The sequence below is a fragment of the Astatotilapia calliptera genome, chromosome 7 (assembly GCF_900246225.1).
Source record: "Astatotilapia calliptera chromosome 7, fAstCal1.2, whole genome shotgun sequence".
NCBI classification, from domain to species: Eukaryota; Metazoa; Chordata; class Actinopteri; order Cichliformes; family Cichlidae; genus Astatotilapia; species Astatotilapia calliptera.
This window is the reverse complement of record NC_039308.1, coordinates 32900356-32919249: the sequence shown is the minus strand read 5'-3', so window position 1 is coordinate 32919249 and position 18894 is coordinate 32900356. Positions and strand designations below refer to the sequence as shown.

Below are 18894 nucleotides of genomic sequence, written 5' to 3'. Positions count from 1 at the left end.
ATCTTGGCGTGAGACTGGGGAGCAACCTGTGTTTAAGATTTGACAACTCGGGCTTCAATACTGGGGTTAATCAACTCTCAGATGTAGGAGGAAAAGAAGAGTGGAGGAGGAGGGGAGGTTAAAGGGGGAGTGCCTTCTCCTTTTGCTCTGGAGTTCATGTTTACTCAGGTGGGACTTTAAGCTTTGGCTCAAAAACGCATCTCACGCCTCCACCCGAGCCACAACTACTAAAATGAACACACATTTACTGTAGAGCTTTGTAATCCTGTTGTTATTTTTAAAATCCACACTTGTGTGTTTGCTTTGTTCCTGATAAGAGATGTTAAGTCATAAAGCTGTGTCTTCCTCTCCTCTCCCCCAACTGGTCGCGGCAGATGGCTGCCTCTCCCCGAGCCTGGTTCTGATGGAGGTTTCTTCCTTTTAAAGGGAATTTTTTCTTCTCACTGTCACCAAGTGGCTGCTTACAGGAATTTTTTCAGTGTTATCATAGTCTTTACCTTAAAATATAAAACACATTGAGGCAACTGTGTACACTATGCTGTGTAAATTGTGTAGTTTTGTCCTTCTTTCTCACTATTACCTACTCAGCTCAGCTCAGCTTGATTCTACTTGGTTTTGCTTGTTTTCCATTACAATTGAGTTCCACCTCAATGTATGTGGGGTCGTTATAGCAACTCAGCCAAAAGTCCCATGATGTTTTTTTGTTTTTTTTTAATGCAACACAAACACAGCACGACAATGGAGGTCGCCGAGGCGATGGTATACCTTCTCTTTGGTCTATGGCTGATTGTCAGACTCGGGGACCACTGTTTTGGATTTTGTGTAGCTGTTTCACATGTTGCCAGGTTTCAAAAATGGCAGCTTTGCTTTTTGTGAGGGAGTCGCTCTTATGACTCATTAAATACCAATCAGTGGGATGCAGTCTGTTGATATCATATTTTCAGATTGACTCTGCTTGCTTGGAACCCCAGCTGAGCCAGTGCTAAAAAATTACCTGGTACCAGGTACTACCACCTGAACCCAAAAAACTGAGTCAAGCTGAGCCAAGTCAAGTCAGGCGGATCTGAGTAGGTAATGGTGGGAAAGAGGCTTTAGTTTTCCAGTGTTGCACTCTGTAGAGAGTCCAAGCACACTGGAATCATGGTGCATCTATCCAGCGACAACAACCCACAACTAATGTCATCAAATTATCCAGCTCAGATAGTTTTGATGAAAACATTTGCCACTTGTTGACTATGGTTGTTACTGACTCTTGAATCGATGCCAATCTTTCCATCCTTGTATAGCTCACATCCAAAGAGTTGCATGTATGGCTCGTCCCACCATTGTTTATTTCCGTATGCTTTTGAAGTCTCGCTGTTTAATGTGCGTTGCAACAGCTAAGATTGTAGGTAATTGTTTGAGCATCTGACCGGCCTGCATGTTACTTGGGTAACATAAGGGATAAACCACTAAACTTTTACTTTTGCATGTTCTTGAATTATTGCTAATAATATATATAGTTTGAGGGTCAGGGTCACACAAATTTTAGGAGCTTCCTTGGCAAAAACAGCAAAACCAAAGACCACCAGGAAAAATGTGGCAAAACCAAGGGAAGACAGGAGTGTTTGCAAAATTCTTCTTATATTCTTAGATTTAAAATTAGGCAAATGCAACTTCAGATGAACAGCGACATATGCCATATTACACTTAATCTAATACGGCATGTATATTTAAGGAAAAAACAAGCCAAAATGCAGAAAAAGTGTATGAAAAACTAAGTACGCCCTATGATTCAATAAGCATTCAGTTCTAAACTTGCACCTTTAGAGAAAAAAATGTCCATGTTATTTGAATCTGATGACTGCTTGATGGAGATATATAACAGTTACGTATGATGTATAGAAGAAGCATTTTTTAGACTCGAGCTCATCCTATGGTCAAGATTTACATTATAGCCTGAGGACAGCAGCTATAGTTTATTGTGCTAGTTGACTGCCTTTATTTATTCATGAGTCTAATAAGAAGGAAACCTGCATGTGTGTATGTGTGCGTGCATGTTTGCGCATACACGCAGTGTTAATTTAGAACCACGGCAGCCTCGTTTGATGGCAAGTGGCTCTGACAGCCGCGATGAGTTCATGAGTACCCCCTTCTGTCCCCATGTGCATAGTGGGAAATGCTTGCTCTCCTGACTGTCATAGCTGTCCACTCGCATCGTATAACGTCACGGCAATATGGTCGACCGCACACAGTAACGCGCACGCGTACACAAACATGTTTGTTCACAAACAGGATGTGACACTCTGTAGGCCGATTCATGATTGGTGGCTCGTTTCATATTAGATGGGATGTTAGAAACGAGGTCTAATTGGCAAGAAATAAGCCTGTGGCTAATGATGAGGTTCATTTTCTACATCATATGTTGGGTCATGTGCCATTACGTCCATGTACTCTTGTAATGAAATAGACCAGATATATCAGAGATACTTTTTATAGAGTGTCTTGCCATAATGTCACTGATAAAGCAGAGCAATGGTGAGCGAGGTTTGTAGTTTCATGAAAATTGTGGCTTGATTTAGACAAGTCTATCTTAAAAGCCACATCTTGTAGGTATTGCTCTGGTATTATTTGTGCTACTTTCACTTAATCTATTAGAAATTAAAAACTGCTACTATTGTTTACTACCTTATTCACACAGGGTCACCGAAGCAGGTAGCTCCTCATGTTTCATTTGGTTCCTGATGCTACCCATAAGGGCTTTTGAATTTAATCTAATTTTATATTCGCATTATGAAAATAAAACAAGCGAGTCAAAATAATTGCTGTGCTGCATTCCTTTAGCAATGGCACTCTTCTTTTATCTGTTGTTATAAAGCCCCAACAGACTGAGACCAGCTTATTTGAGCTTAAGCCAAGATGATCGAAAGAGAGATTTTGGTCAACAACAAATGTAAAACTGATTCACCTGGTTGGATTCCAGCAAGGAAGAACAGATTTGATCTTCATCAGGTTTTAAAAATAACTATCTTTTTAAACAACTGCCGTCCTATTACTGAGAAAAATAACAGCATGTTCACCAGATAATCAAAAGTGGGAGGCAGTTGGGATGAAAGGAGAAACACCTGTAAAAAACATTTAATTAGAATGGGGAAGAAGGATTTCCACATTACTAGACATGACAACGTATCATTAATTGCCAATGTCTGATGGTAAAGCCAACAGATGCTGACAGAAGTCTGCATAGAAAAAAAGGGAAAATAGACGCTGACTTATCAGAGTAAGCAAACAGCAGAGTGATGCTTACTGCACTTTAGTGATTAGACCAGAGACTCCTACACTTAATGAAGACGTCCTGATAATAAATGCTGACACGAGAAATTAAATTTGGGATTAATGGCCTTGAATGGTCTTTCTCCAGAGTATTTCAGTGAACTACTATTGCCTTAAACCCTTCTGGTCCTCTACATGACACAAGCGACCTGTGGATCCTACTGTCCTCTGTCCCATCCTGTGGATCAACCACAGGCTTACCATTTTAATCTGTCTTAACCCTCTCAGGCTCATTTTAAACTTTTAGTTGCTAATGCACAACCAAGTCCTGCAGTGGTACTTCTGAGTAAAAGAAACTCATAAAATATGTATGTGGGGTAATCAGGTTGTTAGTTTTTAACTGTTGCAAATTGGCAACGCCTGCCTTGAGAGGGTTAATGTTTATACTCTGCTTTTGTTCACTTATATCAAGTGCAGTAATCAGTATAGTTTTATCCCAAGCAATGAGAAAAGAATGGCTTTTTACAAGCCTGAAGCAAGTCTCAGTTCTTCAGAGCCAATTAGCAATGCCTGCAGGCAGTGGCGGTCCTAGCCTGTTTGGCGCCCTGGGTGAACAGGCTAGGCCTGTTTCAGTATCTTCAGTCTTCAGTGGACACTCCATTTCTGGCACAAAAACACCTGTAAAAGATGATCGATTTAGGAGGTGACCCGACAACTTCGGGTCACCTCGAAGCCCTCTTGCCCCCCCCCCCCACACACACAACAGATTAAGGACTGTACATTAACATAAAACTGTTGTACACACACACACACACACACACACATGAAGAGAGAGAGAGTATGTATAGTATGCAAACGGCTACCAAACAGCCATCATAATTTGTCATACAATGAGAACAGGACAAATCAACAATTGACAATGACTAATTAATATTAAAATCTGTGACATAATGTATTGTTTGGAGTTTAGTCTGCTACTGTTACTATTTTTACCATTTCTTCTTGGAGCAACTGTAATCCACATAATTTCCTTAGGGATTAATAAAGTATTCTGATTCTGATTGTTTCAGGATGACCTGCCATTATCCAATCACACATCTGCTTACCTGCATCTTTTACTCGTTTCTCCTCCTCTTCTTTTCTATTTTTTCTAAACTGAGCACCTGATGGCTTTGAACTTTTCTTGTCCATCTTCCATTGGTTTGAATTTTGCACGCCAGTATGAACACAAATCCCCCAACTCGAAGATCGCCACAACTTAACCTGATACACCTCCACCTTAGTTCACAGATTCACTTTGTCTAGGGTGTATTTCTGGGATTTCACACAACCCAGGATTCAAATCATGAATACATAATGGGCTTGGATTTATAAATAAAATGTGATTTGGAAGCAGCTGCCCCCCTCCCCTTTTGACGGATTGTGTGAGACTTTAAATCATCAAACTGTAAATTTTAAATTGTTATTGATCCCTTTACCCCGAGTCCTAAACTGTATATTTATTTTCTTACTCTTGTTATATATATTGTTTGTTTCCTTGCACTGCTGTAACTGGAGCCTCGTCGTCTCGTCTCTCTGTATATTGGACTGTATGTAGCGGAGATGACAATAAAGTTTACTTTGACTTCAGCAGCGAGCAGGCGCACCGAGGGCTCTCGCGCTCACTTTTCGCGTACAGAATTCCGAAAAAACATCGGTGCAAATTATAAGTCTGTATTATAATGTCTGGTGTTTTCGTGTTTGTTGTTTTGTTTTTATTTTGTTTTATTTGGCGAGTTGGTTATTAGATGCTGCTCCAGCCAGCCAGAGAATCCCCCGCCGCCCCGCCCTCTCCTCTCTGCGCCGCAAGCAGCAGGCGCACCTTGCAAACGGAAGGCGCCCTTACTCCCAGCAAATGGGCGATAGAAAACCGATCGGTGCCTGTACCATTCCCAGTATGCGCTGGCTGACGTCGGGGCAGCATGAGTACGAGCATTTTTTTTTTGCCGATGCCCGTGATGCCACTCCCCACCACGATGCCGCCCCGGCAACCGCCCGTGTCGCCCGTATCTAAAACCGCTACTGCCTGCAGGCAGTTATTTTTGAAGTTCCTGACTGAGTGAAATTGGAGAGCGCATCAGTTTCAATGGTCACAAGGACATAAAACTTGCCTTTGTAGTATTTCTAATAAAAACTGCTTGAAAATTGCCCCAAAATAAGTTTTAAAAAGCTTTTTTCCTTTCCTGTGCCAGTGCAAAGTTGTGGCTCAGTTCAGAGTGCCATTTTGATCAACATCTATGGCTCCTCCCACCAGAGCTCTGAAAACATGCTGCCCTCATTCACCTCACAGATGCAGTAAGCCACAAAAAAAGTACACCAATCTACATCTTTCCTGCAATATTGAGTGGAGAGGGAGATGCCTGCCACAGGAGCTAAAACTATTGTGAATCTCTTTAGTACTGAAAGCTTTGAAGGCCATGCGCAGAGGCCATATGAACTGCCCACAGTGGTAGCACTGCGGTAAAGATTAATGCGTTAACCCAGGAGAATACAGCCACACGCTAACGAGCAGGCATTGCATGGAAAAGATTCACTGTTTGCTTCTTGTGAGGCAGAGAAGCAAACAGAGAGACAGGCTGTGAGGCAGACAGTCAGTGACCAGCTGACACAGTCAGCTCGCACAGACAGGCAGCAGTTATTCAGTCAGGTTGTCAGCACCATGTTCTCTTGTCTGTCCTCAGAGAGCTCCGTCTCTTCTTACCGGCATGTGTGAAAAACTCAATCACAGCCCCCGGCGCCCAGCTGGGCAGGGTCGCAGTAATTAAACTACATCAGTCAGCCTCACAGGAATCTGCCTTTCTCCATTTTTTCCCCCCACTTCTTTTTCTCAGCTGCATCGTTCTGAGTCCTCCTCTGTGTTTTTTGTATCTTTCCTTAAAGGAATAGCTACACATTTTGAAACGTAAATTTGCTTCTGTTATTAAAACGGTAATGATTGAACTTCAGAGGTGTTTTAGAGCTGCTAACGGGGGTAATGTACATACACGAGAATGTAAAAAGCTCCTTTGATACTGGGTCAAACCAACACCTTCATCCACTTGAGGACTGTAATTCTACTACTTTGATCTCCACCAAATCTCAAAGAAAAATGCCAAGTTGTGCTTATTGTTCTTTAGTTCCTTAGACAACCCAAATGACTGATTTATTAAGGGATCAAAAAACAGTTTGGCATCTATGCTACAAGCTCATCACTACAAATGCAACACACATACAATTGAGCAGTTTGGAGTTGATACTATATGTTGATCACTGCATGAAAAAATCAACCATGCCTTCCACGTGACGCCCTGAGAATCAGTTGATTTTTATTATCCAGCATTTTTGAGCCTCCATAACTTCATAATTACAAAAGATATCCACATGAAATGTCCAGCCAGCATACATTTTCTTTCACTCATTCATACCAGGGTTGCAGAGAGACATGTTGATGTAATCATATCAGTCCAAGTGTGACAATCTAAATCTAAAAAAATCTTGGTTTTGGCTTTAGTTGTTTTTTAAACTTTGAGCATCAATATAATGTGACATATCATAATCTCAATAGCGAAGTTGTAACAGTTTAATGCCTGTGACATAGAGAAGAAGACATAAACATTGGTAAAATGCACATTTTATCTTCTTGTTGTTTTGGTTCTTCCATATAGGGTTTGCCACAGAGGACTATCTGCTCCAATGTCACCCTATCCCTAGTGTCTTCCCCTGTCACACCAACCATCTCCCACTTCACTACATCCACGAATGTTCTCTGTGTTTCCCTTCCAGACTTCATATTGAATATTCTTTGTAGCCTTGGGGGAAAAAATCTTTCCACTTTGAAAACACAAACAGAGTTTATTACAGAGAGCACAAATATTCAACTCAGCCCTAGATTACAATTGTGCTTGTTTTCAATAGATCCACAAACGCTATAGTACATAAAAAGCACTAACATGTGCATAAGACACAGTGCTGGTGACGGTGTCTGCTTCAAGTACTTCAGACGCTTCACTCTTTAATCAGAAGATGCTGAAAGTAGCTGCGGTGAAACCACAGCAACGAACAAAAAAAAGGCTTAAAACCTCAATAGAGTATATATATATAGATGCCAACTGTGTCACTCTGAGGAGCATTTTTCACATTACATAAGTTCTAGATCTTATATTTGGGTAAGCTCTTATAATTAACATTTAATGCAGTGTTAGGAATTTCTTTTTTTTTGCTAGTAACGTCATCCATGTTCATCATTAGCCACTTCACTTTTCCATTCTTGGTTATGAAAGTCTGGCCATCGCCCTGTGTGGAGGGAAGTTTAAGTCACTTCTGAAAGCATGTCAATTAATCAGGATGGGAACTTGATTGTCAATAACACAGTTTCCTTTCTTTTCTTTTTTTTTTCTTTTTGCATTTGCATTTAGAACAAAAAATAATGGACAGCTAAATGAAGCAAAGTTTCATTCTGCGGATTTTGATGGGCAGCATGAATCACTCTTATCTATTTTTTCTGCCATTGTTTCTTCAGTGTTGAAGTAGTTCCTGTGCTATTCATAATCCAATCATAAAGGCTGAATCACATCTGTATATTTGATGAACTAAACAGGAAGTGAACCTTTATTGGGTTCATCTGAATGTATGCAGTTATGTAGAAATCTTCTTGTATTCTGTGCTTTTTCATGCTCATGTCCTTTTTTTTTTCTTTATCAGTCTGCTCCTGCATGAACATACTTTTGTACGTCTGTCTAACAATAGGGAGGAAAGTGGCATATCGCTGTGTAAGCGACTGACAGACGATAGCATCACCTTCTGCATATCCTGTGCTGGTGTCTGGCGCCGGCATGGATATATTGTGGAAATGATAAAGTGATATTAAAACTCTTCTTTGTCAACCTGCTCCCTGCCCGACCGTCTGTCTACACAATCATCAGATAGATCCTTCACAAGAAATGTGCACCCACATACACACACCTGTTTGCAACAGACCAAAGTGAAGTATTGACTGTGATTAAAAAAAGAAATAGCACAGAGGGTGATTCATGTTTTCATAGGCCCTTTTATTCTGTTGCTCTCATAGACAGTAGGAAAGAGGAAGCTTCCAGGTCTGAAAAGTGTGCAACGTGCATGCTTTGTAATTCCCAGGAGGGGGCGACTCAATTAGAAAACTGCTACTGAGCCTGCACTTAGATCCAGCTCTAACTCATTACATCCAGAATCAAAACATCACGACAGTGACAGGAGAAACAGTTAGCTCGAGGGTAACGCTAACCAGCTGGTGATAACACACAGACTACACCCATCTTCTATACAGTCTATGATTTCTCCAGGTCACAGTGACATATGCTGAATAAACAATTCTTGCATGTGCAGATTGTGCTCAGTAGCACTTCCAACCTTAAATTATTGCTGAAAATCAGCAAAAATCAACTCTTGTACTTTATAAAAAGGTATAACTCTTTCGCGTGCAGTCAGGGAGAAGCATCATTCTCTTACTTTAGTGGAGATGTGGACTAGTGACATGTTCTAGGTGTACCCCACTTCTCTCCTTCTGCAAACCTAAATTGGATAGGTGACTAAGAATATGAATGGATAAATGAGCATACATTTGTCCATACGCAGCTCTGTAAGTGGCTGTGGAAGTTCAGATTTATGACTGTTAATACCAAAGAAAGCGAACATTAGTGTCTGGGAATCCTTGCCTTGATATTTTCTCTGCAGTTGGGTGAATGACAAGCATTTCCCTTGGAGGTTCTGGGTGTTATGAAAGAGCATTTCAGGTTTCAGAGCTTGTAGTTACCACGCAGCAATGGTAGTGCTAGGTGTAGTAGGAGTCACGGAGAGGCCTGTTGTGGAGTATTTTAAACTACAAACAAATGTCAAGAAACTTTTGGTTTATCATTAAACACACAGGAAATTAAAATGTATTAATACATAACTTAGGGTCGACTCTGCTTTTAGATGTATTACCAGCTGCTGTAAATCGCTCCTTGGTTGTTTCTTCATTTAAATGTTATTCTTGTTTCCCGGCTCAGACGTGGGATTTTAATCCTCTTTTGTCACAGTTAAAAACCTGATCTTATCTAGGTCTAAACACTGTTCCACCTGGGCTTCCTCTTTGATGTGTGACAGTCATTAGTGCAATGGGAGTTGACTAAAGATGATTCTGACTTCAGTAAAGTGCTGAAAACTGAAGAACTAGAACGAGTTGCAAGAGAAGTCTGAGCTGTCAGAGTCAGGATTATGTTACAGCGTGTGCACTGTATGTTTCTGTTTTTGGACTACCCCATTATATATTGTTACAGCCATTGGACCACACATAACATCTAACAACTGATCTGATATCAAATCATAATATTAGCAACTCTTACACATATATATGGCTTTTTAGGCCTTTACTTATTTGGGTGGCTGTAAGGGCTTACACAATGCATTTCATCTTCTTCCACTAGATAAGGAAGAAATATTTCAGACTTTGAAGCTTTTTAAGATGGCGAGCACAGTGGATACCGAGGGCCACAGAAGAAACTAGTTACACCATCCAAATCTGGACAAAATAAGGTTGTTTTTTTCAACCTGGAAGCCTTTAATTTGAAATTCAAATAGATTTATGTCAACTTTAGGCCTAGGGCGCCTGGGCATGAGTACTGTACGTTGATGTGTTAGTACAACGGAAATAAACAGGATTTGTGTGCGTGCTTATTTCTTAAGAGAAGTGCGAGTACATTTATGAATGCATGCGCTGTTGTGTGGCTGTTCCTGTTGTGTTGTGTTTAGAAGCTTTTGCTACACTATTCCTACACAGTCCTCACCACTGTGTTATCTTTAACTCATCCCTCAACTGTGATCTCTCACTTTGTGCTTCCTTTTTTGTCACTTAAAAAAAAGAAACTGAAAGATGAAATTATAGTATGAGAAATAAAATGTACCGCATATGAAAAAGTAAATGATAATATTTGTGAATACGTCCCAGGCATAGAATTTGAACAAAGCCTGTTCGTAAAATGTGCTATTACTACTATGCCCTTCCTTATTTTCTGTCATATATACGGCTACATTGGTGGGCGCTCATATTAAACAAGGACAAAAGTACTTCCTGTAAGCCAAAAACTCTTTAAACCAGGTGTCTCAAACCTAAATGAGCTATGGACCACTGCTGGCACTGTCATCACATTAGAGGGCCACTTTAGTGTTCAGGTAGTATGAAAAAAACAAACAAGAAAACACCCACAAATATTTCCAAAAAGTAGAGTTGTGTTTGTTTTTTAAAATTTCAGATCTTATATAACAAGACAAAACTGCAAACTATCTGAAGCCTTTTGGTGAACTACCAAATAAACAAATTGGGACTCTCTTTCTGGCCAGACATGCTATAATTTTATTCCTTTTTAACAAAATAAAAATGCAAACATAAGTGTACACATTCGTTTTTGACTGCTAGTGAAAATTGTTTTCCTTACAAATAAGTCTCTCACTGAAGAAACACAGCCAATCCCTCAACGTGTTTGTGCTTTCTGCTCATATTGCTCGTAATGTTTTGCTTTTTAAAGAACTTATTTTAACATTGCACGCAGCAACAAACAAATCCTCCCTAACAAAAAAAGTAACTTCATGGGCCACTTCTTCACATCAAGTAGGGGTTACGTGGGCGTGGGCCGCAATAGCCCCCCAGGCTACAAGTTTGAGACCCCTGCTTTAAACACTCAGTTTTAGAGTGTTTTGTCTACTTTTGGCTCAGTATGGCCTCAATAACAGCAGAGCTTCATAATATTATAATCTCAGGCACACAAGAGAAGCCCCACCCACCTGTTGTTCAAACCTTTTGGTTGCAAAGGGTAATCAATTAGGTGAAAGTTGGCCTGAATTGGCTGAATCTGCACTAAAACCCAGTATAAGGCAAACTCGAATTATTTTGAGCTGTGAATCATGCAAAGCTACACAGATAGAGTCCGATAATGAGAAATAGTTGTAATTTATCATAAAATGGCCCTTTTAAATGAAATAATATATTCTATACTACAGCGCTAGGACGGTCACCTTTATCCCAGCAGACTGATTTTGACCCATAACGCGAATATCATAAAGCATAGATTTGCCTTATTTGTTATCATGCCAACGGGTAACCAGGGAGCAGTGTTGGGTAAGTTACTTTAAAATAGTAACTTAGTTACATTACTAGTTACGTCTCTCAAAAGTAACTCAGTTACTTCAAGTTACTCATTACTTTCAAAGTAACTAGTTGCTAGGGAAAGTAACTTTGGTTTTACTCAGAATTCTCTTGTTAATGTGTTTCTTCCATAACTTTGCCAGTCTTCTAGCTTGCTTACTTGCCACAAGTGCACTGTGCCACCTACCAATAGAAAAGAAAAGATAATGTGCATATTTCCACGAGAGAAATCCCACGCCTGGACCGTCATTGACCGCTGCCATGATTCTAGCCTACGTCACAGCGTCATGTGCGCCTTTTACATCCAACACAAAAACTGCAGTCGTGGTGCTTTCGATTGTACTCAGAACTCAGAAATTCTGCCTTCTGAATAGGAAGATGTAGGTAACACCAGACTGCAGATGAGCTGCATACAGGGCTGGATTGGGACAGAAAATCGTCCCGGGCATTTTGACTAGAGACCGGCCCACCATTATAGGAAAAATCATAAAGCCTTTGAATGAAAATAAACACTGTTGTGATAGTGATGTACACTCTTTTGATGGTATATATGCATCAATCTATCAATTGTTTGTTGTAAGATTCAGATAATTATTTTTTAAAAGCTAGACATTTTAAATGAGAATAAGAAAGAAAAGTATTTCTTTGTGCCCCCCTCTCCCTGTTAATGCCCTACCTGCCCCCCTGGCCACACTTTGCTAGACCCGCCCCTGCACAGTTACCAGCTGTCAGCTACTTAGAAAAGGATCCTGGTGTTATTTGTCTCTCAGAAACAGTTCATAACTTCTCTTCAACTCATTCATGTCACCTAAAAGGTAAACCTGTTTCTCCATCACCTGTTCAGCTCTGATGATTCAGTAAGGACATCTCCTGGTTTCATCCTCATGTTTCCCTCTCACCAGATAACCAAACCGACATCATGACCAGCAGCTTTTACAGCTGTGGCTCCAGCAAACATCAGCTGATACTAGAAATTAATAATAAATAAATTCTAACAACAGCTGATCAAACGTGCTGCTGTTGTGTAGCGCGACATCCGCTGGTTTCCTCTTTCGGCGCAAAGTGAGCGATAAACAAACAAGAGAGCCGATCAGCTGATCATTGATCAGTTTCATGATTGAAGTAGAAACGTGAGAGGGAGGGTGGGAGGATGAGAGAAGAAGAGGCAGCTGTGCAGCAAAGACACAGAGTAACTCCAGCTTTGTGTCTTTTTCATTGTAGCTGAATTACGGGACAAACTGTTCCTTTTCACCTCAATAAGAAACGCGTAATATTTTCTCTGAATACCAGACGGGACGGTTGGCAACTCTAATAACTTATGAACAAGATAAAGTTCAACATCATTAACTTCATAGCACCACCCAGCTGTATAGAAACTCCGTCATGCTAGCTAGCACGCAGTACGGAAAAAGTCAGAATAACGGAAATAAACTCCACCTAAACTTGGTTCATATCTGACCCAGAGAGACTGCAGGTCATAACTTCTTACCTGAAGTTCAGTTCACACTTGGACCGGCGGCCGCCTCGGGTCTCTTTTCCTTCTGCGTCCATTTTCCTTCATCCACCTGCTGGCCTCCACCACTTGCTAATGTTACTGAATCTGTGGAAGCTCCGCGATAGCCACCACACGAAGTAACGAGTAACGACCCTATCTAAATCCCAGTAACGACTAACGCGTTCCTGATTTTGGCATAATAACTAGTTACCGTGCTCGTTACCACAATAATAACGTAGTTACTGTAACGCGTTACTTAATAACGCGTTAGTCCCAACACTGCCAGGGAGTGATAAATGACCTTTCTTCTTGTCTGCTACTCTCTCTCACTTTCTGTGTGTGTGTGTGTGTGTGTGTGTGTGTGTGTGTGTGTGTAGGTGTGTGTGTGTAGGTGTGTGCGTGTGTGTGTGAGTATGTTGCACACTTACATGAAGAAGATTTCCTCAGTCGTGAGTATATTCTGCCTTCAACATAAAAGCTATTGCACTCTTGAGGTTTTTGGGGCTGCTCTGTGGCTCCCAACAGTACTTAACTGAGAGACTTAAAAAACACACCCATTTGGGATGTTAAAAATATTAATTATTCTCAAATGTGGTTAAAAATAACTCTTTCTTATGAACAAAGCAAACGTGTGGGTTTCATTTCAAAGTTAAATGGGGCACATTGTAGTGTATCTGTCACAGAGGAAGATTTTTTGTATGGTTAGTGTTGAAAAAAAAGTCCCACATTGAACAACTGAATGGAAACATGTCAGATATCGAGATAATTGCCTTTCGCTCAGTAGTTACTTTCATTTTTACTTGAAGTTTGCACTGCTAGACTAATACCAACCTGCCAGTCTCCCCAAAATATTATATTGAAGACATATACACAAAGAGAAAAAAAGATGGCAACATATTCATAGGTGGATGGTAACATGCAACTGTCTACTTCATCTTGGTGCCTGTCCTGCACTCAGTGACAAATAAAGTCTAGCAAGGTATTTTTATGGGGTGGCTGTATTTCATAATGTAGAGCAGGTCATATACTAATTGAAATGTTGGTGGTGCAATCCCTGGCTGCTCTAATCTGTGTGCCATCGAATTCTTGGGCAAGATACTGAACGCCAAGTTGCTCTTTGGTACGTTGGTACAAAAGCGTGTATGTGTGTGAGTGAGGCACGTTGTATAAAATGCTACTATTATGAGAACCAGTCCAAAGTGGGAAATGTAAAGGAATATCTTTGTTCACATTCACATATATGTTTTTACAGTAATTCTTATTTTCATCTTCCTCTCTCTCTCACACTCACTCGTGCTCTCTCTTTAGCCTACAGCATGTGTTTCTTATGTGTGTGTTTCACTGGAGCACTTAGGTCTTTCGTTCTGTGTACAGCTTGTAATGAGGGCTGGCAGCTGTGGTTCACTAGCAAGGATGTGCACACACACACACACACACACACACACACACACACACACACACACACACACACACACACACACACACACGAAAAAATTCACTAAGCTTTTCTAGAGTATATTCCTTGTAGATAAAAGCATACATTTATGTATTTCTGACTTTTAATGGGCTTATTTCTTGTCTTTGTTTGCATCTGCATACAGAATCTTGGCCACGGTGGGTTCAGACTTTGACCTGAGAACGCTACGAGCGGTGAGAGTGCTGAGACCCCTGAAGCTGGTGTCAGGAATCCCCAGTAAGTTTATATAGGTAGCGTTTTAGATCAGTAAAGCTGAACTTTCAAGATTAAAGTCTATTTTGTGAAAACAGTCAAAATGTGATGCCAACCATGGCAGTTTGTCTTGATACAACAACTGTAATCTCAACATTTAAACTTTTTTCCCAAAATAGATATTTCACTTTGACCTAGAAATTTCAATTTTAATCTCAAAATTATCAATAATATATATTTTTTTCTTAATGTGGGCCTAATACTCTGCTGTAGCCATTACATTTAGAAGTAGAGAGTGATAGATGAAGTTAACGATAAATACAACTTGAAAAAACATAAAGGTTAGCCCAAGATGAATAGTTAAAATTGGTGACCAATGTGACACGATGGCGCCACAGTAGGCAGCCTGTTTCCTCAGCTCCCAGCTTTTTTCTTTCCTTTCTTTTTTTCTTGTGTTTTAAGCTTTTTTACCCGACACTCTTGGTCATCTTTTATTTGTTGTGCAACGGGACATGGACCCACAAATTTTCATGAGAGTAGTAGCATGTCTTCTACTCTTTTTGGGACTTTTTACCACCATTTCTGGAGAATCTGTAAGCCACCCCATTGTTTACAGTAGGGAACAGCTACTAGCACTGGGCAACAGGAAAGTACTCCCAGAGGAGCGACCCAAGATTCCAAGGAATTACGGCGTCGGAGGAGGGCAGGGCTGGAGTGAAGTACTGGGAAATAAGGAGACGGTACAAACCAAGCATTCCATCCATTCTCATGGGTAATGTAAGATCTTTACCCAACAAGATGGAATAGCTAATTGCGCTAACCAGACTGCTGTGGGAGTACAAGCAGAGCAGCCTCCTCCTGTTCACTGAGACATGGCTCACGGACCACACGCCGGACTCTGTCATAACTCTGGATGGCTTTCAACTGGTTAGAGCGGACCAGAATGCAATGGAGAGTGGTAAGAGGAGAGGTGGGGCACTAGCAATGTACGTCAACGAGAGATGGTGTAACCCAGGACACATCACTGTGAAGGAACAGCGCTGTACTAAAGACATTGAACTATTGGCGGTTAGCGTCCGGCCATACCACCTGGCCAGGGAATTTTCACACGTTATTGTGCTGACTGTTTACATCCCACCCTCGGCCGACGCTACAGCAGCCTGTGAGTACATTCACTCCACCGTCTCTCAGCTACAGATGGCACATCTGCAGTCCCTCATTATTATCTCTGGGGACTTCAATCATGCCTCAATATCTGTCACATTGACTGCCATACAAGGGACAGCAAAACCCTGGATCTATTGTTTGCCAAAACAAAGCAGGCTTACAGCGCATCACCCCTCCCCCCGCTTGGCCACTCAGACCACAACCTGGTCATTCTCTACCCCACTTACACTCCTATGGTGAAAAGGAAACCCCCCACAAAGAAGGTGATAAAGGTGTGGTCTGAGGAATGCACTGAGGCCCTAAGAGACTGTTTTGAATGCACAGACTGGCAGGAACTCTGGAAGCCTCACGATGAGGGCATCGACGCCCTCACCCACTGCATCACGGACTACATTAATTTCTGTGTTGAGAACACTGTGCCTACCAAGAAGGTACAGTGTTTGCCATTGTCACCTGAGCTCTCCTCTCACCACAACCCTGCTTCACCCCTGTCCACACATCTACCCACAACAGAGCCAGCCCCACCCCCCACTCCAGCCCAGCCTCACATCTACTTCACAGCTGATTAGGTGAGTAGTCAGCTCAAGAGGATGAAGGCAAGGAAGGCAGCAGGTCTGGATGGAATCTGCTCCAGACTGCTCAGGGACTGTGCAGACCAGCTCTGTCAGGTGGCCCTGTACATCTTCAACCTGAGCCTGGAGAGGGTTCCTGAACTGTGGAAGACTTCCTGTGTGGTTCTGGTGCCAAAAATCGCACACCCCAAGAAGCCCAACCACTTCAGGCCTGTTGCGTTGACTTCTCATCTGATGAAGACAATGGAAAGGCTCATCCTGCACCACCTTCGGCCACTGGTGGACTCAGCGATGGACCCCCTGCAGATCGCCTACTGTTCTGGAATTGGGGTGGAAGACGCTGTCATCTACCTGTTACACCTATCCCTCACCTAGAGCAGGTGGGGAGCACTGTGAGGATCATGTTTTTTGACTTCTCCAGTGCTTTCAACACCATCCAACCTGCACTACGGAGAGGGAAGCTGGAGGGAGCCACAGTAAGAAAACAGCTGACTGCATGGACCATCGACTACCTTACCGACAGACCACAGAATGTGAGGCTCCATGACTGTGTGTCTGAGGTGGTAATCTACAGCACGGGGGCACCACAGGGCACGATTCTCTCACCTTTCCTGTTCAGCCTTTACACTTCAGACTGCATGCTACCGTTGTATATAGTGTATTATCTTACTTTTTTTCATTGGTTGTACTTATTTGTATTTTTGTATTTCCTTCTGATATCTGTACCTGAGCTGAGGTAATGCAAAAATTTCCCCGTCGTGGGATCAATAAAGTCTTATCTTATCTTATCTTATCTTATCTTATCTTATCTTATCTTATCTTATCTTATCTTATCTTATCTTATCTTAAATAAACACATGTTAAATTAAGTAGTAGCTAAATGTAGTGAACGAATGGGTAACATAAAGCAAGATAGCAGTTAATTAAAAGCAATGTGATAAATGTAATGCAACCAGTAAAGCAGCCGAGATCCAATTCTTCTTGGAAAGTTGGCTTAGTTCCTGACCATTTTCTTCTTATGAATACTTAATTTTCCAAGCAAAAGCAATTGTATGATATACAGCATGTTGCTTTTATTCAAATTTATATTTAATTTATTTATACATTTTATCATAAATACTTATTTTACCGACTGCAAGTAGGTTATTTTGTCATTATTTGTCAGTTTTAATTGTGACTGTAACTTTGTTACACACGTCTATGCGCCTCCCTAATTTGTAATAAAATTGAATTTATTATGTATGTGTTTTCATAGCAGACACAAGCATACGTATCTGTATGTGCTTTAGTTTTTTGATATTCATGAAGTTTTCACTTTGCCTTTTAAGTTTTAAAATTCCAAGAAATTGGCAAATCCCTGCCTATAATCATTCTCCTCCTCTCCTCTTGTCTCTTAGGCCTCCAGGTGGTGTTGAAGTCTATAATGAAAGCCATGGTTCCACTTCTTCAGATTGGCTTGCTGCTGTTCTTCGCCATTGTTATGTTTGCCATCATTGGGGTGGAGTTTTACATGGGCAAATTCCACACCACCTGCTTCAAGAACGGCACTGGTGAGAGTGACAGCTTGTCTGTGGCGCATTTGTAGGACAACACTGCCTGATCAGCTTAGCTGCTGGAGCATTTATTTTCTTTTGTCTGTGTCCATGTATTTGTTAAATACGAGAACATATAATGCATTATTAAAGTAGGCATGCATAAATGATTATGTTGTATATGTACTCCTGCCACATGAATAGCTGCACGTTCACAGCGCTTGGAGGCAGTATGATAAACATCAATGTAGCAAACAAACCCACAGCACAGTTTTTGTCAGCTATTTTTCAAATCCTGATATTGATAGATGGCATTTTCACTGTCTTCAAGTTATGATTGATAGCTTTTGTAGTAACCCAATAGAGATATTTTAGCATTGGGCCTCTCGATCGAATGGAAACTCAGATGGGGTTAATGAGGTTGTTACTGCTTTCACCTTTCTCCTGCATCAGAAGTTTATTCTAGTGAGAAAAGCTTTTGCATTACATTTTTAAAGGTTTTATCTCAACAGATTTAATAATAATAATGGAATTTACCAATAGAAGCTGCAACATGTCAGAATAAGAGCATTTTACCTTTCAGGAGGCCTTTGAATGCCATTGATTTTTGTATGAAACTCAGATCTTGAAAAAACAAATGTGTGATCAATCACAATGGGCATGAGGTCAGTGCTTTGTTTTTGTTTTGTTTTTTGTTTTTCTGAAAGACCTGTATAGTAAAGCAGTTAACGTGGAGGTATATTTCATCTCCAAACTTCAAATAGCTTCATTACCTTTTAAAAGAAATGATAACGCTGGAAAATAATTAATTTTATCAGTTAATTGTTTCAGAGGATGTTCCCTAAGGAAAATGAATAGCTTTTATGGTGGTGCACTATCACACAGTTCCTGTTAATAGGTAGTAAAAGTTTCTCTCTTTTTTTTAAAGTAACTGTCCTTAAATTAACTGAACATTTGTAGAATTAAATTAAAGATAGACGTACAATTATATAAATATGGAGATTAAAGTTTCCACCAATAAATTACTTCAGTTT

At 40.8% G+C, this 18894-nt stretch overlaps 1 protein-coding gene across 25 annotated transcripts in view; it reads left to right on the top strand.

The window, feature by feature from the left end:
- The window catches only part of cacna1bb (calcium channel, voltage-dependent, N type, alpha 1B subunit, b), a 233958-nt gene that overhangs the window by 65625 nt on the left and 149439 nt on the right, over nucleotides 1-18894 (top strand). For all 25 annotated transcript variants that reach the window (XM_026174414.1, XM_026174412.1, XM_026174411.1 and 22 more), the window contains exons 4-5: nucleotides 14522-14613; nucleotides 17726-17878. In XM_026174414.1, the coding sequence (XP_026030199.1) occupies nucleotides 14522-14613; nucleotides 17726-17878 (245 nt within the window). The remainder of the gene's footprint in view (nucleotides 1-14521; nucleotides 14614-17725; nucleotides 17879-18894) is intronic.